Consider the following 22,452-nt stretch of genomic DNA (forward strand, 5'->3'; position numbering starts at 1 on the left):
GAATGTATCATAAACAACCAATAGGAAGCTCTTTGCAAATAATTTATGTTATATGTAAATATGTAAACACAGTTGAGCAAATTGCGCAAGATTTTTGTTCTGGTTTAACCGAGATTACTTTTCTGTAAATACCTCAATGAAGGTTAAAGTAACTGTCCAGTGACAATATCACTTAAAAGTTCATTGTTTGTTAGCTCATTCTCAAATAATGTTGTTGACTCGTCCTATACTCGTATTTGACGCCAACGCATTTGAGAAAAAACCCATCTCAAAAATGCTTACTATTTCAACATATATTGTGAAGTCAGGTTGGCTCACTGGCTGTGTTGGCCAATCAGCGGTTGACTTGTGATTTAATATTTTTAATGACCTGTTTACACCCCCATCATTGTTATTGGGGTACGCCCATATCATTCAAACACCGAAAAGCTTATTTTCAACATATTTAATTATCTTTTGGTAGGAAAAGTGTTTTACTCATATTGTAAATTATAGGTCATATTTCATAGAAATCTGGAAACACTGGGCAGTTACTTTAACACAAAAATATTTTATTTTTAAAGAAAACGTCAATAGTCGCCGAATAAATTAAAGTTATTTGACAAATGTAAAATACAGATGTTGAATCAGATATGTGAGTACAACAATACACACATTAAACATTATCAAGGATTAAAAAACAAGTTCAGATTACTTATGTCCATTGTGGTCCTCTTATGAATATCTTTCATCTTCAGTTTGTTCCATTGTTCACGCATCTGCAAGCAAAGCAGCAACAGCACTGATAAACCATCATACCTGGTATAAACACATTTAAAGAGAGAAGGAATTGCAACTTCTCCATCTGCTCTTAATCGAATTTATATTTTTACTTCATTTTTAGATAATTAATTAGTGTACATCCTATCAAAGACTACAACAAATTCCCTCTTCGCCTTTTTTTTTGCGTTGGGCGTTGATTTATTAATATGTCCATTGTGTTTGAAGCATTGGGCTACTTACTTTTAGTACAGTTGTTATAACTCAGATCCTTGTTTTTTGCGCTAGTAAAGACATTGTGGATCATATATAGCCTACTAAAGCCAGCACAATAGAACATAATGCCAAGGAAACTCAACGCAGGCTAAGACATGAACACGTTCCAGAAATGTATTCAACAAATCAAAATCAATCAAATCAGTCAAATTAGAAAACAGGATTCAATTAAAACATCTAGAGTGGGACTACAGCTAATGTTATATAGATACATTATTATAGCTTAAATAGACCATTTTGTCGTTAACATTTTAATACTTCAGTCATATCCACAGCCCACTGTAGGCTAATCCAAAAATGCAGTCTAATGAAAAAACGAATGAACGATGTCCAGATGACTATTTAGACTGGTGCCAATAACCTAGGATGGGATATCTCTTCAATTCAGTTTATGATGTCTCTATCCAACTAGACTCCGAGATATCTTGTGGTTTTGCGTCTTCAGAGACACTCGTTGGCAAACTCTCCTTTGAAAGTGAGAGGACCTCGTCAAAGTCCGCAGTACCAATAGCGTGTCCATTAGTCCAGCAGGACAGAGCCGGGCTAGACGCACCGCAATACTGGGGTGAGGTAGGCGCAAAATCCGTTGGTTCTGCGTAATAAGTAAGGGCTCTACCCGAACTGTCCGTTGCGGACAGCTGTAGTGCCTTTCCAGCTGTTGCATATGACAGCAAAGTTGCCGTGTTTCCAGTCGCGTCATTTGTGCGGGAGGCATAGTCCAGTCTGTTGTTGGTCGGTGTCACAAACCATCTCGGGGATGCCGCCATCGTGTCCTCCTCGCTGGTTTGCGGTGACAGCATGCTGTTAGTTAAGGGAACGTTATAGTCTAGTCCAGACGTAGCTCCTGCGCTAGGGCGGAAACAGGACTTGGCATAAGTGCTGACGAATTGGTGCTGAAGGAAAGAATTAGCAAGTGCATATCTGGCACCGGGCACAAACTGGGCGTAGGTCGAGTCACTCGGCGATGGCGTCAACCGGTCACTATCGTAGCCTGTGTAGATTCTAGAGACATTCAAAACAATCAATTAGGAAATTGGAAAATAATACAAATGACTTCACCCTCTTCCACAAGGGTGAAGTAACAATGGCATGCAATTATTTAAAAAAATTAACTGACATCTTACACCATTAAGCCTAATTCATCTCCAATAGTTTCTTACATTAGATTTAAAACACTAAATATTTGAAGATAATATTGGAAAGAAAATTGAACTTGTCTGTCTACATGAATTCGGACACACAAACGCATAAATATCCAATTGAACAAAAATATGCGCGTATCCAAATCCATAATGCATTTCAAGCTCGTTTACATCATAATGTAGTCCTTACCTTTAAAGATGGTATTGAAGAAATCATTAAAAAAAACATATGGTTGTTTTAGGAGTGACAGCAACGTCACAAATAAATGGGGAAAAGTCGTGCGTAAAGCATAGTCTAATTTCGGAACAAACTACATTAAATGTGTTAATATTTTAGTCACAATTTGTGATATGAATAATTTCAATAGAATAATATTTAAATATGTAAGGATATTAAAAAACAAAACAACGGCTAGGCTAATATATTTTTTACTTACTTGTCATAATTGTCCCGAAAACCTTTTGCGAAAGGATTGTGGTCTATTTTCAGCTGTGTTATCTGAAAGAAGAAAATAAAACCATTAAAAGGGCCTAGTCTAGTCTAATGTCAATTTGTGAACCACTTTTACCCCAATTGGAAAATATTTGCCTAGACCCAATTTAAAAAATGAATTAATATTTGAAAGAACGAATTTCCTTACGTCTGTGTTCTGGTATGCTGTGACTGCAACGAATTGCGTCTCGGGGAACGTAAATGACTGTCTGGGTTGACTGGCGTTCTCGGCCCCATCCTCGTGCACCTCGACCACATTAAGACGGGGTTGGTACCTATGGAGGGACTGAACGACAACCATCTGAACAGAGGACATGAAAAACAGGTGTTAATTGGGGCATCTGTGATCATCTCTAGAGACAAAGCACAATTTGAAGATTTGTGTAAAAAAAAAAGACAAATTCGGAATTATTTCATACAAAATGGTTGATAAATACATAAAAACTCATTTTTTTTTATATACAATCTCTCAATGAAACGTCTCTAGACTTGAATATAGCATATTTTCAAGACCTCTTTCACCGTATATATATGAGCCCGTACGAAATAAGGATTATATTAAACATACCTGCCCTGCACTTTCCAATGCCCCTTTATTATTTGCCAACTTCAGTTTTCCAAAAGAAATTTCTTGACGCATCCAGTGCGCGCCGGTGTTCGGAGAGTCTGGATGCATGTAGGCCTTGTTCCCTATAAATTGATTATTGAAGACATTACTCACTTTCTATGTCAGAAAACCTCACTTGGAGAGGATAGAAGGGGGACAATAAAAGTAACATCACTTGCCTGTCCCATTTGACTCCGCTTTACCGCAGGGTACCCACTGTCCTCCTTGGAACCGCCAGTGATTAGGGTCCGCGAGACTGACGTCCACAAAAATATTGTAATTTGCCGTCGGATCAAGTCCAGATATATTAAAGCTCAGGAATGGAAACATTCGTCTGGAAGAATAAAAAATAGAGTTTTATTTCCTTTACAACTTCCCAAAGCCCGCTAAAACTTTACTTAATGAGACAACGAAATTCATTCTAATTGGGACTATTGCTGTGGCCATATTTTGTTAATAAACCCCAGGCGTTTTCAATACACAGGTCAATATTACTTCGTCCAAATAAGTACGGTAGTTTGCCCACTATGTTGACATTAGCTAGCATTATTGCAAGGCAAGCGAGAAAGTGAACGGGTCAATACTCACCGCCCCTGTTTAGTGATGATCATCTCTGTTTGGTGCCTGTGAAACGTGAGCCACAGAGCCCTATTGCAGAGATAAACTTGCGCTTTACCAAAAACCATCCCGGTTTGCATTGCTGAGGTCTTGTGGAAAGCACCTCCTTGGTGGCCATGCCCGTATGGCTGAGCGTAAAAATATCCGGGCGCTGGGAAGCCTTGAGGTGACGTATTGGTCAAGAGGCTATTATATGAGCCTTGCGTGACCACAGGATGGTGTGCCATGTAGTGACCCGAACTGGTGATGGCGAGGGCCGGGTAGGTGGCTCCGTGCAGTGTCCGGTGTGGGAACATGGTACCAGGCGAGGCAGCAGACGCGGACTGAGCTTGGCTGGGGCTGGGCTGAGACGAGGGATACGGTCCCTCCGTAGATCCATGGAAGTTATGACGATTGTCGCAGACGGTCTCTTGAGCAGACTGCCTACTGCTTCCCTTGTCGCCGTCACCAAATGAGTCCTCCGAGTCGATAAAGTCGTCTGCGTCTGACAGATTTGTCATCCCTGTGGTTTCTTTATTAGAACGTGTTAGGTTCCTCTTTTCAGTTCAGCCCTTCACTTGAGGAGAGCATAGGGTGGTACTGGGTAGCGAGTTCAGACCTGTGGTAGTCGCTATCCATATTATTGGGCGTTGGATGTTGAGATGCGAAGATATTGGAGCTGCGCAAGGAGAATTACGCTCAACACAATAACCAATTTGGTTAAGGTTACACGTATCACATGTAGGGAATATGAACTCTAAATACTCCTGGAACGAAACTAATGAAACGTCTACAGTTGTTACTCTTTACATTACAGAATAGGGATAAGGTTTTAGAAGTAGCCTGTACAAACAGTTATATTTATAAGTTATATAAATCTCTCTGATCATGTTCGTTTTGCTGGACGAACAAAATACTGTTTTTATACCTCTAGTATCATGTGGCAGGTAGATTATACATTTAAACATGTTTATAGTTAATGGCAACATTCATATTTCATTATTTGATTTTTTTTTAAATCAGGAAATATGACTAAATATTGAAAGTGGGCATCACCTCACATCAAACGGGGCGGGTCATTTTAATGTTATTGGAAAACAAGGCTCCAAGGAGTGTCAGAAATGTCAACTATGGCATAACTAATTGAAAAATGACAGCTAGTGACAGCTTCACTATATACAGTTGAAGTCAGAAGTTTACATACACCTCAGTCAAATACATTTAAACTCAGTTTTTCACAATTTCTGACATTTAATCCTAGTAAAAATTCCCTGTCTTAGGTCAGTTAAGATCACCACTTTATTTTAATGTGAAATGTCAGAATAATAGTAGAGAATGATTTATTTAATCTTTTATTTCTTTCATCACATTCCCAGTGGGTCAGAAGTTTACATACACTCAATTAGTATTTGGTAGCTTGCACACCTTTTCAGTTCCAAAGTATGTTCATCTCTAGGAGACAGAACGCGTCTCCATCCTGAGCGGTATGATGGCTGCGTGGTCCAATGGTGTTTATACTTGCATACTGTTTGTACAGATGAATGTGGTACCTTTAGGCATTTGGAAACTGCTCCCAAGGATGAATCAGACTTGTGGAGGTCTACAATATTTTTTTGCGGTCTTGGCTGATTTCCCCACAATGTCGAGGAAAGAGTTTTCCAAGCTGTTTAAAGGCACAGTAAACTTAAGTGTATGTCAACTTCTGACCCACTAGAATTGTGATACAGTGAATGATAAGTGAAATAATCTGTAAACAATTGTTGGAAAAAATTACTTGTGTCATGCACAAAGCCGATGTCCTAACCGACTTGCCAAAACAGTTTGTTAACAAGAAATGTGGAGTGGTTGAAAAACAGGTTTTAATGACTCCAACCTAAGTGTATGTAAACTTCCCACTTCAACTGCACATGCAATACATTTGACCAGGACCCAGGGAACTACATAAGGATTAGTGTGCCATTTCATATGCAGCCATTCTGTGTATATACAGACCAAAACTTTCTCTCAGACCCATCTGAGACCAACCAGTCGAACCGCAACACGTCACCCATGCTGTTGTTCTGTATATTATGGATACAAGTCCACGGTCCACCTTTCATACACATTTATTTTTTATAAAACAAAACAAAGAGTTAGAATATGAACAGTTAAATGCTGGGGGAGGGGAGGCTTCACTGAAAGACCACAGTATCCAACATGGCGGCTAGGCACTGAACAATGTTGGACGTCATCAGGACGTCGACGTGCTCCTCCAGGTGCCTCTTGGGATCCTGCGAGACGAACGCAGTTAACAGGTTAAGGAAGGTCGTTGCAAAGATTATCCATGGGCATTTATGATGATCGCAAAACAGATGTAGTATTCAGGTTACAGCGAGGACGGATACCTGCTTTCCGACATTCTTGATGGCCAGCTGCTCAGGGGTCATCTTATCCTCTTCTTCGACCGCCTGGGGTAGAACACGGGGACATTGATTCTCACTCAGACATTAACATTTAAAGCTGGGTCTTGTTCATTATGGCATGTAAAGAAAGAAACATTTTGCAACAGAATATGAAAAAGTGTGTTTTATTTGACCTTATAAGAAACATACAATCATACAAACATCAGTTGCATCACACCTGGCCAGACCGCTCACTTTCAATATTTAAATAATAAATCTTTCAATTTTCCTTTGTTACTGATGGTGCATTGATTGATTTCCACGTTTTTAGTTTACGCTTTTTCAAGGCGAGAGATGAGAATAGAATCGTCCAACCCATCAGGTATCTCACTACACCCCCATATACCATGCCTATATCTTGAAAAGGAGTGTTTCTGATTGGACAAGTCCACGTAGACACTCCCTGTTTCAGTCCATTTTATTCTATTTGAATACTAATGAACACCACCTGGGAGAACTCATGCAGTTTGCCCACGCTGACCCCTGGTCTAAAAATACTTCCAGGCCCTCCCACTTTCCCCTTCTGATCCCTGCCTGCTCACCTTGTTGTAGTTCTTGGCCAGCTCCAGCATCTCCTTGACGATGTTCTCGTTGAGCTTGCAGTGCTCGCTGTAGTCCTGCAGGGTCAGGCCCTCCATCCAGCTCTTCTTGTGCAGGTTCAACAGCATCTGGGAGGTCAAGGATCAAAAGTAACTCAAGGATCATATGTTAATGTGGCACATGCAACCAAGAGAGGATAGAGGCACCGTGTACATATGTTTAACGGTCGCACAGAAGATGACATCACCTGTCATTCAGGCAGGAGTACATACGGTAGGCATATTATGAAATGTCACTCTCAGCGGTGTAATTATAACTAACTCATTCAACTACGACAGTCAACAGTCCTCATCTTTTTCTGATATTCTATACTCCCCTTAAAAAATATGTAATTTTGACATGTATAGTAGAGTTTCAGAAACTCTTCACACCTTTTGCTCGAGTTCATTTTTCCTGTAGTTGATGGTGATGGAGTAGTAATGCCTGTTCAGTCCATGGATCAGAGCCTTGGAGGAGGACAACAGATGATTGAAATAAGAACAGAAACTCTACATTCACATGCATGTTAACAACACCGAGGTGTTCAGATGCGTGCTGGTCAACGTCTCCATGGTCTTACCTGGATGGAGGGCTTGTTCAGATGCCCCAGGTTGGAGGTGGTTTGCCTGGGCTCGTGTCCCAGAACCATCATGTTGGCATTGATCAGCCGGAACGCATCGATAACAACCTGCCCGAAATAACAAAAAGGAACCACGTGTTATCTCACAGAGAGTAGAGGAACGGTGTCCGTGTCAATTCCATTTAAATTCCTGAGCAGAAAAATAAAATAAATAACCCCCAAAAATTGAAAGAATGCCAAGTAAGTACAACACTGTGCTTTGGATCTAAGCCATGAGGGTAACGTTAGTGTGTGAGAATACTGTGAAAGGGAGAGTAGATGACCGGGGACGGAGAGAGATGGTACCGTCCCTGATCTGATGTTCACTAACTGCTGTAACCAGGCTGTCACTCCAGATGTGTGTAAACGACACCAAAACCACGGCTCTGCCTGAGTGCCGTACATGTCCCTAATCACATCCTATTACTAGGCCCTAAGTTGCATCCTTCCAGGTGAGTAGACATTGCATAGTCACAGCAAGGCAAAGATATGCCACCATGCTATGAGAGGCTCTGCCAACTGCGGTTATGTGTGAAAGCATGACAGATGAGTAGCTCATGGTTACATTCATGTTAAAACATTGATGAGGATGATGGGTTTATGGCGGTCCTGACTTACTCATGCCTTGTTTAGTAGATGTCACCCTGAGACCTGCGTCCATAAATCACTACGAAATCGTTTTACTACAAAGCATAGGAAATTAGTGTATGAAAACACATTTAGCTCTTTTCTCTCACTGGTCTTGGCTGCATTAGCCAAAGATTAAGTACTCGACTTTTATTACCTGCATCGCTCCAAATGAACCCTAGGTTATCGTGTCTTGTGAGAAAATGGGTCACACGAAGGAAAGGTGCCCGAGCGCCATGAAACGACTGGCATTATTGTTATGTTCCATCTATGTGGTTATATTGGCTGCTCATTCAATGGACCGTAATGCATTGTGTACAACAATATTCCGAGTGGCGGACAGAGTGACGAGAGACAGTGAACGTGACAGGGAAGCAGGACACTGCCATGTTCTGAGCATATCAAGAGTAGGCTTCATCTTTCACCAGCAAGACTTGGCCGGGAGACACCCTTTCCTCTAAGGCAGAGGGGTGGAACCTGCTAAAAACACAAATATTTAAAAACGAGGATTAGCAAATGTGCCCTGGTATTTGTAGAAATGTAAAAATGTAATGTATATATTTTAATATTCTCTCACGCTTGGGTGGCAAAATATTATTAAGACTAAAAAGGTTTAAACCATCCCCTCGGTCAACACACTACTCCTAATAGCAATCTAATTAAATATCTTTATGAGATTGCCTGTGCTTAGAAACCATTTCTAATGTAAAACATTGGAGAGCTAACTTTCATTTCTAGTGGTGCACTCTCCTCTGAGCGGAGATCACACATTGAGATGGAATTGGCTCTCACACCCACAGACAGCTCCGTGGAGGTGATAATAGACAGCTCCCCGGAGCACAGAGGCAGGAGGAGATGGAGGAAGTGCCATATGGGGCCCGTGAGGGTGGAAGAGAGAGAAAGAAACATAATAAGGAAAGGAGGGTGGTGGGGATGGGGGTGTATGATCAGTTCTAGATGAAGACATCTCAATCCCAGGAGATGTAAGAGTAAACAACCTTAGATGGCTACACGGGCAGAACGCTGTTAGCTAAAATCTCTAACGATTTGAGTTTCCACCCAATCAATCACTTGATTTTATTATTGGATTGATTGAAGTTTGCAGCCACGAGAAAGTCAACCTGTCACACAATTTGCATACAAATTAAATTAGAATATTGCTGAATAAATCATGGTGGTTCAGGGATGCAAACTGATGAAGGCCCAAAAAAGGTGAGAAATCTTTTTTGCGCAGAAACACGTGAAAAGAAATCTGTATAAACGCCTGTTCCCATTTTCTATACGTGTGACTATCAGATTTTTGTGCAGCACCTCTACTCAATACAACACATTGATTTTCGCTTCACACTTTTTTACTGTATGATAGAAAAGGCTACTGCAGAAAATAGCTGATTTGTTCATACCCAAAGGCCTACCTGTGATCGGGCAGGAGGAATGCAGTAAGGAATACAACTGCATAATGATCTGCATTTATTTCCATTGTGGCAGTAAGGGGAAAACACTCTAGGCCTATATGAAACCATCTTTAGCCTACTCGTCAGACAACTTTACACACACAGCCTACACTCACACCTCTCTCTCTCTCTCACACACACACACACACACACACAGACACAAATGTTAGGTACCAAACAGAATTTAAAGTGAAACTGACAGTGTTTGAACTACTTTGCAGATATGAAACAGACAACCATAATATGAAAAATATAAAATTCCCAGTTTATGCTTCAAAACCAACTTTATAAGAGGTTTTAAAAATAGGTTATATTTGACTCAGAATTCCATGGCATACAGTAAGGCATTATTGGCAGAATAGATGGATGCAGTTCAATGGATTATTCATATTCACCAATACATTTCTTGGTAGTCCAAAAAATATTGCTAGCAGGTTGTAAATCAAAGCTGGCCTGGATAATCTGTCCAAACAGATTATCAAGGTAGATGGATTATTTTAAATATGTTACTGGACAATAAACAGATATGGCTTATTAACCTATACGGTCCAAATAATGATGATCCAAGCTTCTTTGAAAATATATATAAGAATCTATCAACTCTACAAGCAACACTAGACTCTATTATTATGGTGGGAGATTTTAATACGGTCTTAAATACCTCTATGGACCGGAAAGGAAATCACACTACAAACTATCACCCTCAGGCACTTAAGGAAATCATGAATGTCATGGATATATTGGAATTAGTGGATATATGGAGACTTAAATACCCTGACCTAGTGAGATATACATGGCGGAGGCTTAATCAAGCTAGTCGTCTTGACTCCGTTCTTATACCATTCTCTCTGGCACCAAATGTCTTAAAGTGTTGATAGGGGATAGAATGAGGTCGGATCATCACATAATTGGCATATATATTACTCTTACAGAATTTCCACGTGGGCGAGGTCATTGGAAATTTAATCAATGCCTTTTAGATGATGAATTGTTTAGAACTAGGACAGAAGAATTTATAACAGACTTTCAGACATAACAGCAGATCCCCTTACTGTATGGGACACTTTTAAATGTGCCTTTAGAGGCAATGCAATTCAGTACTCATCTATAAAACAAAAGCAATTTAGATCAAAAGAGTCCATATTAACAAAGGAAATTAGATAGCAATAAAAACAGTACCATAGAGTTACAGAATAAGTTAGAGGAAAAACAAAAATAAATGGAGGAACTTATTCAAGAAAGATCCAGTGTAATATATTATAAAAATTAAAGCGAACTGGATGGATTATGGGGAAAAAGGCACCAAATTCTTTTTCAATCTTCAATATAGAAATGTTACCAAAAAAAATGTATTACAACTTGTTACAAATGATGGAGTCACACATGATTCACCAAATGATATTTTGAAAGAGGAAGTAAAGTACTTAAAGAATATGTTTTCATTTCAGTCTCCTCCATCTCCACTAACTGAAACTAATTGTATGGATGTTTTTCCTAATAATAATGTAAAATTAACATCTGTACAGAAAGACTCATGTGAAGTCCAAATTACAGAGGAGGAACTGCTTGAGGCAATTGGGGCCTTTAGGGATGGGAAAACACCAGGGCTAAATGGCATACCAGTGGAAGTACACAAAACTTTTTTGGTATACTCAAAGGACCATTATTGGCTTGTTTTAACCACTCCTATATAAATGGTAGATTATCAGACACTCAACAAGAAGGTCTGATATCATTATTACTGAAACAGGACCCAAGTGGTATATATAAAGATCCAGTCCATTTAAGAAATTGGAGACCTCTTACACTTCAGTGTTGTGATGCAAAAATCCTAGCAAAATGCTTGGCGCATAGAATTTAAAAAGTATTGTCAGATATTATTCATCCTAATCAGACAGGTTTTGTACATGGACGATACATTGGAGATAACACACTGCTCAAAAAAATGAAGGGAACAATTAAACAACACAATGTAACTCCAAGTCAATCACACTTCTGTGAAATCAAACTGTCCACTTAGGAAGCAACACTGATTGACAATACATTTCACATGCTGTTGTGCAAATGGAAGACAACAGCTGGGTGAAAATTATAGGCAATTAGCAAGACACCCACAATAAAGGAGTGGTTCTGCAGGTGGTGACCACAGACCACTTCTCAGTTCCAATGCTTCATGGCTGATGTTTTGATCACTTTTGATTGCTGGCGGTGCTTTCACTCTAGTGGTAGCATGAGACGGAGTCTACAACCCACACAAGTGGTTCAGGCACATCAATGCGAGATGTGGCAAGAAGGTTTGCTGTGTCTGTCAGCGTAGTGTCCAGAGCATGGAGGCGCTACCAGGAGACAGGCCAGTACATCAGGAGATGTGGAGGAGGCCGTAGGAGGGCAACAACCCAGCAGCAGGACCGCTACCGCCGCCTTTGTGCAAGGAGGAGCAGGAGGAGCACTGCCAGAGCCCTGCAAAATGACCTCCAGCAGGCCACAAATGTGCATGTGTCTGCTCAAACAGTCAGAAACAGACTCCATGAGGGTGGTATGAGGGCCCGACGTCCACAGGTGGGGGTTGTGCTTACAGCCCAACACCGTGCAGGACGTTTGGCATTTGCCAGAGAACACCAAGATTGGCAAATTCGCCACTGGCGCCTTGTGCTCTTCACAGATGAAAGCAGGTTCACACTGAGCACATGTGACAGAGTCTGGAGACGCCGTGGAGAACGTTCTGCTGCCTGCAACATCCTCCAGCATGACCGGTTTGGCAGTCATGGTGTGGGGTGGCATTTATTTGGGGAGCCGCACAGCCCTCCATGTGCTCGCCAGAGGTAGCCTGACTGCAATTAGGTACCGAGATCCTCAGACCCCTTGTGAGACTATATGCTGGTGCGGTTGGCCCTGGGTTCCTCCTAATGCAAGACAATGCTAGACCTCATGTGGGTGGAGTGTGTCAGCAGTTCCTGCAAGAGGAAGGCATTGATGCTATGGACTGGCCCGCCCGTTCCCCAGACCTGAATCCAATTGAGCACATCATGTCTCGCTCTATCCACCAACATGCAACGTGGCGTTGCACCACAGACTGTCCAGGAGTTGGCGGATGCTTTAGTCCAGGTCTGGGAGGAGATCCCTCAGGAGACCATCTGCCACCTCATCAGGAGCATGCCCAGGTGTTGTAGGGAGGTCATACAGGCACGTGGAGGCCACACACACTACTGAGCCTCATTTTGACTTGTTTTAAGGACATTACATCAAAGTTGGATCAGCCTGTAGTGTGGTTTTCCACTTTAATTTTGAGTGTGACTCCAAATCCAGACCTCCATGGGTTGATACATTTGATTTCCATTGATCATTTGTGTGTGATTTTGTTGTCAGCACATTCAACTATGTAAAGAAAAAAGTATTTCATAAGAATATTTCATTCATTCAGATTTAGGATGTGTTATTTTAGTGTTCCCTTTCTTTTTTTGAGCAGTGTATAAGACAAGTACGGGAAACAATAGAATACTATGAAATATCGGGGACACCAGGCCTGGTTCTCATAGCTGATTTTGAAAAGGCTTTTGATAAAGTACAACTGGAGTTTATATATAAATACCTAGAATATTTCAATTTTGGGGAATCTCTTATAAAATGGGTTAAAAAGGTATGTATAGTAACCCTAGGTGTAAAATAGTAAATGTCTTCATCTCAGAAAGTTTTAAACTATCTAGAGGAGTAAAACAAGGTTGTCCACTATCGGCATATCTATTTATTATTGCCATCGAAATGTTAGCTGCTAAGATTAGATCAAACAATAATATTAAGGGATTAGAAATCCGTGGCTTTAAAACTAAGGTTTTAAAACCACAATTAGAATCTCTCCACGGCCTCAGAGGATCTAGATACTTTTTCTATCCTCTCTGGATTAAAACCAAATTATGATAAGTGTACTACGTATTGGATCACCCAAAAAATTTACATTTTACATTACCATGGAGTTGACTAATTAAATGGTCTGACGGAGATGTGGACATACTCGGTATGCAAATCCCTAAAGAAAGAAATGATCTCACACAAATACATTTTTATAGAAAGTTAGCAAAAATAGATAAGATCTTGTTACCATGGAAAGGAAAATACCTGTCTATATGTGGGAAAATCACCCTGATTAACTCTTTAGTTATATCACAGTTGACCTATTTGCTTATGGTTTTGCCTACACCTAGTGACATGCTTTTTAAATTATATGAACAAAAAAATATTCCATTTTATTTGGAATGGCAAGCCAAATAAAATTAAAATTTAATAAATATTTAATAAACAAATATGAATTTGGAGGGCAGAAATGATTAAATATTAAAGCATTAGACCTCTCACTAAAGGCATCAGTCATACAAAAGTTGTACTTAAATCCAAACTGGTTCTCTAGTAAATTGGTACGAATGTCTCATCCTGTTCAAGAAGGGCCTTGTCCACTTTATTCAGATTACACCTGCCCACTTTCAGTTGTTTGAAAAGGATATAATCTCCAAAATATCTTTGTTTTTTAAACAAGCCATAGAAAGTTGGTTGCAATTTCAGTTTAATCCACCTGAAAAGACAGAACAAATAATACAAAAATATCGTGGTTAAATACTACTACTAATAATTTATTTTAAAAAACTATTTTTCTAAGAAATGTTTAAAAAAGATATCAATTTAGTGAATGATATCATAAATAGGACTGATGGAGTTATGTCACACATGCAGCTAACACAGACATATGGAAATGTCTGCTCTACCCCCAAATTACAAGTAGAAAGGGAAAAAAGTAAGGAACTTGTATGTCGGCCCTGTATTAAAGAACATAAATGGTTAAAGAAAGGTGTGATAAATGAAAACATACACCAATTTCATTTAAGGACCAAAAAGCTGACAGCTAAATTGCAAAATAATTGGGGAGAGATTTTCGATGTACCCATTCCATGGCACATGGTTTATGAATTGATACGCAAAACAACGCCGGATTCATAACTTCAAATGTTTTAATTTAAATTACTATACAAAATTCTTGCAACTAATAGAATGTTATATATATGGGGGATACAATCTTCCCAGCTCTGCAGATTCTGCTGTGAGGAGGCAGAGTCATTAGATCATTTATTTTGGTATTGTCCATATGTAGCTCATTTTTGGTCACTGGTCCAGGATTGGCTGAAGAATTGCAACATTGGCCTAGAACTAACGCTACAGATAGCAATACTGGGTGATTTGAAAAGCCATAGTCAATCAATCAATAATATAATAATTATTTGAGCAAAGATGTTTGTTTTTGGTTTACAATCTGTGGAATATATGAGAATAGAAAGGTTCAATTATTTTGTGAGGCATCACAGCACAGTTGAAAAATATATGATGGGTCGAGATCCGAAGTGGGTGGTGTTGAGAGATAGATGGGGAGGGGGGGGGGTTGAGTAAAGCTGAAGGGTGAGACTAATAACAAGATAAACTGACCCCTCCTGTCTCAGCCTCCAGTATTTATGCTGCAGTAGTTTATGTGTCGGGGGGCAAGGGTCAGTTTGTTATATCTGGAGTACTTCTCCTGTCCTAGTCGGTGTCCTGTGTGAATCTAAGTGTGCGTTCTCTAATTCTCTCCTTCCCTCTTTCTTTCTATCTCTCGGAGGACCTGAGCCCTAGGACCATGCCCCAGGACTACCTGACATGATGACTCCTTGCTGTCCCCAGTCCACCTGGCCGTGCTGCTGCTCCAGTTTCAACTGTTCTGCCTTATTATTATTCGACCATGCTGGTCATTTATGAACATTTGAACATCTTGGCCATGTTCTGTTATATTCTCCACACGGCACAGCCAGAAGAGGACTGGCCACCCCACATAGCCTGGTTCCTCTCTAGGTTTCTTCCTAGGTTTTGGCCTTTCTAGGGAGTTTTTCCTAGCCACCGTGCTTCTACACCTGCATTGCTTGCTGTTTGGGGTTTTAGGCTGGGTTTCTGTACAGCACATTGAGATATCAGCTGATGTACGAAGGGCTATATAAATACATTTGATTTGATAAACAATGTAAAACATACGGGGTCTGTAAAATGTATATAGGTTCAGAACTTTTGTGAAATAGCACAGTTACAAATAGAAATCAAACTGGATGGACATCAGAAATAGAGGAAAGACTAAAAACAAACTAAATATAACTATTGTAAGGTAGACTGTGTCTAAAATGTGTATAAGATGTATAAAGTGAAGGTAGAAGCAGAAGTGTTTTAGTTTACTCCAATTGGGGGATCGGTGGTAGGGTTTGCGGGGAATAATAATAAAAGGTATATTCTTTAAAAAAGTATGTATGTCGATATAGGTATGTGTATATGTATGCATGTGTATATGTATGCATGCGTATATATATATATATATATATATATATATTTATTAACCTGAAGTGAACAAACATTTGCTGCTACCCAAGAGAAGTTCCTGGTAATCGAAATTGCTTCAGTTTTAAGTCTTTTGTAAGGAACATTTGTATGAACAATATTTTCAAGTTCCAGTTCCAGGAAGGATATTGACCTAATTTTGTCAGTAGAGGATGCCTGGTTATTCTTTAAAAGTAGAACAGTAGAACCAGGAACAGATATAGCCCTTGGTTCACTCCAGACCTGACTGCCCTTGACCAGCAGAAAAACATCCTGTGGCGGACTGCATTAGCATTAAATAGCCCCCGCAAAATGCAACTTTTCAGGAAGTTAGGAACCAATATACACAGGCAGTTAGGAAAGCGAAGGCTAGCTTTTTCAAACAGAAAATTACATTCTGTAGCACAAACTCAAAAAGGTTCTGCCACACTGTAAAGTCCATGGAGAATAAGAGCACCTCCTCCCAGCTGCCCACTGCACCGAGACTAGGAAACACTGTCACCACCGATAAATCCACGATAATTGAGAATTTCAATAAGCATTTATCTACGGCTGGCCATGCTTTCCACCTGGCTACCCCTACCCCGGTCAAGAGCTCTGCACCCCCCACAGCAACTCGCCGAAGCCTTCCCCCAAATGCAGATAGCTGATGTTCTGAAAGAGCGGCAAAATCTGGACCCCTACAAATCAACTGGGCTAGACAATCTGGACCCTCTCTAAAATGATCCGCCGCAATTGTTGCAACCCCTATTACTAACCTGTTCAACCTCGAGTCGTCTGAGATCCCCAAAGATTGGAAAGCTGCTGCAGTCATCCCCCCTCTTCAAAAAGGGGGAGACAGACACTCTAGACCCAAACTGTTACAGACCTATATCAATCTATCCTACCCTGCCTTTCTAAGGCCTTCGAAAGCCAAGTAAACAAACAGATCGCCGCCCATTTCGAATCCCATGGTACCTTCTCCGCTATGCAATCTGGTTTCCGAGCTGGTCATGAGTGCACCTCAGCCACGCTCAAGGTACTAAACGATATCATAACCACTATCGATAAGAGACATTACTGTGCAGCCGTATTCATCCACCTGGCCAAGGCTTTCGACTCTGTCAATCACCACATTCTTATGGGCAGACTCAACAGCCTTGGTTTCTCAAATGACTGCCTCGTCTGGTTCACCAACTTCTTCTCAGACAGAGTTCAGTGTGTCAAATCGGAGGGCTTGTTGTCCGGACCTCTGGCAGTCTCTATGGGGGTGCCACAGGGTTCAATTCTCAGGCCGACTCTTTTCTCTGAATACATCAATGATGTCGCTCTTGCTACTTGGTGATTCTCTGATCCACCTACCTTAACACAGACGACACCATTCTGTATACTTCTGGCCCTTCTTTGGACACTGTGTTAACTAAACTCCAGACGTGTTTCAATGCCATACAACTCTCCTTCCATGGCCTCCAACTGCTCTTGAATGCAAGTAAAACTAAACGCATGCTCCTCAACCTGGATGCCCACACCTGCCCGCCCACCCACCCAGCATCACTACTCTGCATGGTTCTAACTTAGAATATGTGGACACCTACAAATACCTAGGGGTCTGGTTAGACTGTAAACTCTCCTTCCAGACTCACATTAAGCATCTCTAATCCTTCTCTCATGCTGCCAAACATACCCTGGTCAAACTGACTATCCTACTGATCCTCGACTTCAGCTATGTCATTTACAAAATAGCCTCCAACACTCTACTCAGCAAATTGGATGTAGTATATCACAGTGCCATCTGTTTAGTCACCAAAGCCCCATATACTACCCACCACTGTGACCTGTATATACTACCCACCACTGGCTCTAGGTCATCTATAAGTATTTGTTAGGTAAAGCCCCGCCTTATCTCAGCTCACTGGTCACCAAAGCAGCACCCACCCGTAGCACGTGCTCTAGCAGGTATATTTCACTGGTTACCCCCAAAGCCAATTCATCTTTTTGCCGCCTTTCCTTCCAGTTCTCTGCTGCCAATGACTGGAACGAATTGCAAAAAAAAATAAAAATCACTGAAGCTGGAGACTCATATGTCCCTCACTAACTTTAAGCATCAGCTGTCAGAGCAGCTCACAGATCATTGCACCTGTACATCGCCCATCTGTAAATAGCCCATCCAATTGCCTCATCCCCATATTGTTCTTTTGTACCCAGCATCTCTACTTGCACATTCATCACTCGTGTTTAATTGCTAAATTGTAATTAATTCGCCACTACGGCCTATTTATTGCCTTACCTCCCTAATCTTACTACATTTGCACACACTGTATATAGACTTTTCTATTTTGTTATTGACTGCACATTTGTTTAGTCCATGTGTAACTCTGTGTTGTTGTTTGTGTCGCACTGCTTTGCTTCATCTTGACCAGGTCGCAGTTGTAAAAGGTGAAAAAAATATATATATATTTTTTAATATACGTGCTCCAGTAGGTTGTTACACACAGACAGTAAAGTGAAGTAAGCCCGAGCAACGCAAAGTTAGCCGAGGCAAGCGTGTGGTAATGCTAGCTTGCCAACTTAGATGCTAATGTAGCTAGCTAACATTTATTACACAGAAAGTTGTTATTTGCACTATTGAAACATACATCCTTCTTATCAACTATAATCACAGCATTATTTTGCAGCCAGGTTGCAAAACGTAGAATATCGTTGAAATGTGACGAGTTTGCATGCCTGTGGTTGTTGGACATACCTTTCCTTTGACGCTCTGGATGGGGTCCACCACCACGGCCACGGCTCTCTCCGACAGGGCTTCGAAACTCTGCTGGGTGTTGATGTCAACGCCGGACAGCCAGCAGCCAAACCCGGGGTGACTGTGGTACCAGCCCACCACCATCTCTGGTCTAGTTGGAGGAGCCACCACACAACCACCTCAATTATTTTAGTTCAACACTATTACTGCACAGATGCCTTTCTTTGTGTCTATTTTACACATTTCTTTGTTTTATTGTTACAAATGATATTTCTCTGTTTTTAAGTGTATCCTGGAGTGTAGAGCATGTGTGTGACTTTGTCCTGGAGATGCTATGCCAAATCGAGTGGCGTACTAACTAATCATTTTTGTATTAATAAGTCCATATGCATTTACCTGCCAGTCTGCTTAAGCATATCCAACATTTTAGCTTGGAAGACGGGGTCCACGGCCTCCACACTGACACCCTATTGGAGAGAGAAGTGCTATTACGCAAACACCGGTGGAGAAAACGTCACATGCATAACTATAGAGTTACTCAACATTGTCCTGCGAGGTCTGTTAGGGGAAATGACTGGGAAAACGTACAGTTCCTGACTGCGGCATGGCGAACACGTCAATCACTCGCACAGTGTAGTCGTCCACAAACTCGCCCAGCATCAAACCCATGACCTCCATGGGCACACCAGCACGCCCGTGCTTCAGCATCTGAAGGAGATGGAAATACATGGTGAGACATAGACGACTGCCATGGACACACATGTAACGAGTTGGTGTAAATTATAAATGGCAACTACTGTTTATTTCCTTCTTACCTTGAGCAGTGCCAGTGAGGAGATGTACACCTGCTCTGCAGTGTCTACGGCGGGGGCGTCTGTAGGTGGGCCCTGAGGGGAAAATAACAGCTTTTAGGCTATAGTTTATCACACAGAGCTGGTTAAGGATGACAAAATACAGCTTCACTGCAGTTTATGATATATTAGTATTATATTACTGACAAACTGATGATCATTGTTTAAAGGGAGACTCAGCGAAATGATGTTGCCACGAGTGGCACCGCAGATATTGAGAGGAGTGAGATGCAAGACTTCGCTCTGTCACAGTGTCTGCGCACGTCCACGGGGAAGTTGAGCCTCGTGCTTCAACGCTCTTAGTTGTTGCAGAAATTTACCAACTATGCTGTTTACTTTATGCTTCTACGTCATATCGTTTTGTCTACCTGGAACATATTTTTGTTAACAATAAACACCACCTTCAAATTGACATTAGCCCACTAGCCAGTGAAAAACCCAGCAGCATTGCAGTTCTTGACACACTCAAACTAGTGTATCTGGCACCTACTACCATACCCCATTCAAAAGCACTTAAATCTTTTGTCTTGCCCATTCACCCTCAATGGCACACATCCACAATCCATGTCTCAATTGTCTCAAGGCTTCAAAATCCTTCTTTAACCCGTCTCCTCCCCTTCATCTACACTGATTTAATTGGATTTAGCAAGTCACATCATTTAGGGATCATAGCTTTCACTTGGTCAGTCGGTCATGGAAAGAGCATGTGTTCCTAATGTTTTGTACACTCAGTGTATGTTCAATATCCTGAAAGTAATTTTGTAATTTAAACAGTGATCTGAAACCCTGCATGTCAGAGAGGAAGGGGTTAAAAGAAGACACCCCCCTATTTTTAACACCTCTGTAGGGTGCCAAGGCAGCCACTTACTGGAGGTGTTAATTGGCAAATTCAACGCCAGTCGGGAGCAAGCTCCTCATTGGCCTCGCCTTGCAAGGCTTGGCCACTGCGAACACAACAAAGTGGGCTCTTTTTATTTCTCTCACCAAAGAGCGCCCCGGGCTCTTTTGATTGGGCAGGGCTACACTACTCTAAAAACATGTTCCAACAAAGCATGCTCGATAATAGTGCAAGGGAGACACTGCAGTGGTTAGTCAGCCTACACCATCATTTTTACTTTCGATTAGGCTACTTAGAATTTGTTAATACATATTGAACAGAATGCCTTGACAATCTATTCTCACTATCCAAAAATAATGTGTAGAGCTAATAGGCTATAGCTAGGAAAACTATTCAACTTTGCAGAGGTTATTGAGTGAGGCAATTGGCTCCCGAGTGGCGCAGTGGTCTAAGGCTCTGCATCTCAGTGCAAGAGGCATCACTACAGCCCCTGGTTCGAATCCAGACTATCACATCCGGTCGTGATTGTGAGTCCCATAGGGCGACGCACAATTGGCCCAGCGTCATCCAAGTTTGGCCTGGGTAAGCAGTCATTGTAAATAAGAATTTGATCTCAACTGACTTGCCTAGTTAAATAAAGGTTAAATAAAAAAATGTATATAAGTTGGACATTTTTATAACTAACTCTTAACATGATTTTGTGGGCTATAGACTACATAACAGTCTAATACTTACAATATTTAAGACTGCTAAGCTGTGCCAGGTCCTTTTCAGTCTGTGGATAAGAACAACAAGGTCTACCCTGGCTACAGCCTCTCACTTTTCACTTGTAGTCGCTTCTGCCTATTCCACCCATCTCAAGTCAGCATCACTCCCTGTTTGGTGATCAGGAATAAGATAGGTGTTGTAGTGAGGCTAGGATAGATATAGCCCAATATTAGAGCTATATTAGAGCTCTGATTCATTATTGAATTAATGAGAGAAGGTCTAAAGGCATTCATAGCGACAGGGTGCGAGATAAGTCATGGCTGAAAACACACCTGACCCAGTCCAGGCATTCCTCCTCCAAGCCTCAGCAGCCTATCCATTTCTGTTGAGGGGAAAAAAACAGCAATGAATGTCAACCCTATTTATCATCTTCAACCCGATTACTTTCTAAACAATATGCATTGTTGTTAGATAGTAAACTACAAAATAGTTGTTAATATATTTCACCAAAAGGCAGTAAAAAGAGCAGGATAGAATGACATGATGGCGTAGTTTGACAGGTAACGTTAGCTCTCAGACAATATGATTTTGTGACAAACCCATCTGTTTCACAGGTAGGTAGCTGATTTTCCTGATTAATCTGGAACGTCTGCTTTCAGACAGTACCATCTAGTTATTTTTCCTGCCTGTTATATAACTAGATTCAAGAATTTGTGATGAGACAATTTAATGTTAATGACAGATAACCGTAACTACCTACAATATGTAGCTAACGCTAACTGTCAACGTCGTTAGTTAGCGTTAGCTACATATTATAGGTAGTTAGCTAATCATCTAGCTGTCTAATGTTAATGTTATCCACCAGAACAAATAAAACAAATGTTAAAACACGGTATAACATCACATTCTTAATAAACAGTGGTCCCTGTCAACTATCCAACATGTTTGACTAAGTTTGCTAACGTTAACCAGATAAACTGCCTTAGCTCGCTTGCTAGCGGTAACGTTAGCGACAGTTAGCTAGCTAACGTTAGCTCTTTCGTTGCACGAGAGTCGAAAACCCGAACTAACTAGATAGCAACTTCTTCAGCGTGGATTATTTTCTGCTAGGGTAGTGATCTAAACATTTGTGGGAGTGCGATCTTACCTATTCAATCTGTAAAAATGTTGGAAAGAATCCTCGCGTGTGATAACTATTGAAGTCTAGCTTGCTACAATGAATCAGCCAGAATTCCTCATTCAAAACAAATTCGTCGGAACATTGGGTACTTCCGGCGCCTTGATGACCACTTCCACCCTCCGCAACATTCTGCTGTAGGTCGCTTTCTAGGAGCAAGGGGGAGCTGAATGCAGCTGACTCCGTG

At 41.0% G+C, this 22,452-nt stretch overlaps 2 protein-coding genes across 2 annotated transcripts; both read right to left on the reverse strand.

The window, feature by feature from the left end:
* Positions 1-505: 505 nt before the first annotated feature.
* On the reverse strand, positions 506-4,479 carry LOC109890102 (T-box brain protein 1). Its single transcript, XM_020482053.2, has 6 exons — positions 3,866-4,479; positions 3,457-3,611; positions 3,239-3,360; positions 2,819-2,971; positions 2,615-2,676; positions 506-2,037 (listed from the first exon to the last, which is right to left on the reverse strand). Exons 1-6 carry the CDS (start codon positions 4,393-4,395, stop codon positions 1,425-1,427), a joined length of 1,635 nt encoding a protein of 544 aa, XP_020337642.1. The 5' UTR covers positions 4,396-4,479; the 3' UTR covers positions 506-1,424.
* A 1,482-nt stretch (positions 4,480-5,961) lies between these two features.
* Positions 5,962-22,373, reverse strand: LOC109890595 (26S proteasome non-ATPase regulatory subunit 14). Its single transcript, XM_020482537.2, has 11 exons — positions 22,236-22,373; positions 21,421-21,470; positions 19,507-19,578; positions 19,280-19,399; positions 19,088-19,158; positions 18,692-18,842; positions 7,475-7,582; positions 7,287-7,361; positions 6,858-6,983; positions 6,259-6,321; positions 5,962-6,144 (listed from the first exon to the last, which is right to left on the reverse strand). Exons 2-11 carry the CDS (start codon positions 21,466-21,468, stop codon positions 6,046-6,048), a joined length of 933 nt encoding a protein of 310 aa, XP_020338126.1. The 5' UTR covers positions 21,469-21,470; positions 22,236-22,373; the 3' UTR covers positions 5,962-6,045.
* Between the last annotated feature and the right edge of the window lie 79 nt (positions 22,374-22,452).

This window comes from Oncorhynchus kisutch, linkage group LG5, assembly GCF_002021735.2.
Source record: "Oncorhynchus kisutch isolate 150728-3 linkage group LG5, Okis_V2, whole genome shotgun sequence".
NCBI classification, from domain to species: Eukaryota; Metazoa; Chordata; class Actinopteri; order Salmoniformes; family Salmonidae; genus Oncorhynchus; species Oncorhynchus kisutch.

Excerpts from the sequence above, each read along its gene's own strand:
- LOC109890102 (XM_020482053.2), bottom strand. The coding sequence starts at position 4,395 with ATGACAAATCTGTCAGACGCAGACGACTTTATCGACTCGGAGGACTCA. Across the intron at positions 3,612-3,865 it reads ATCATCACTAAACAGGGGCG|ACGAATGTTTCCATTCCTGA; the intron begins GTGAGTATTGAC and ends TTATTCTTCCAG. Across the intron at positions 3,361-3,456 it reads AGCGGAGTCAAATGGGACAG|GGAACAAGGCCTACATGCAT; the intron begins GCAAGTGATGTT and ends ATCAATTTATAG.
- LOC109890595 (XM_020482537.2), bottom strand. The coding sequence starts at position 21,468 with ATGGATAGGCTGCTGAGGCTTGGAGGAGGAATGCCTGGACTGGGTCAG. Across the intron at positions 19,579-21,420 it reads GAATGCCTGGACTGGGTCAG|GGCCCACCTACAGACGCCCC; the intron begins GTGTGTTTTCAG and ends TTTTCCCCTCAG. Across the intron at positions 6,145-6,258 it reads TCAAGAATGTCGGAAAGCAG|GATCCCAAGAGGCACCTGGA; the intron begins GTATCCGTCCTC and ends TTCGTCTCGCAG.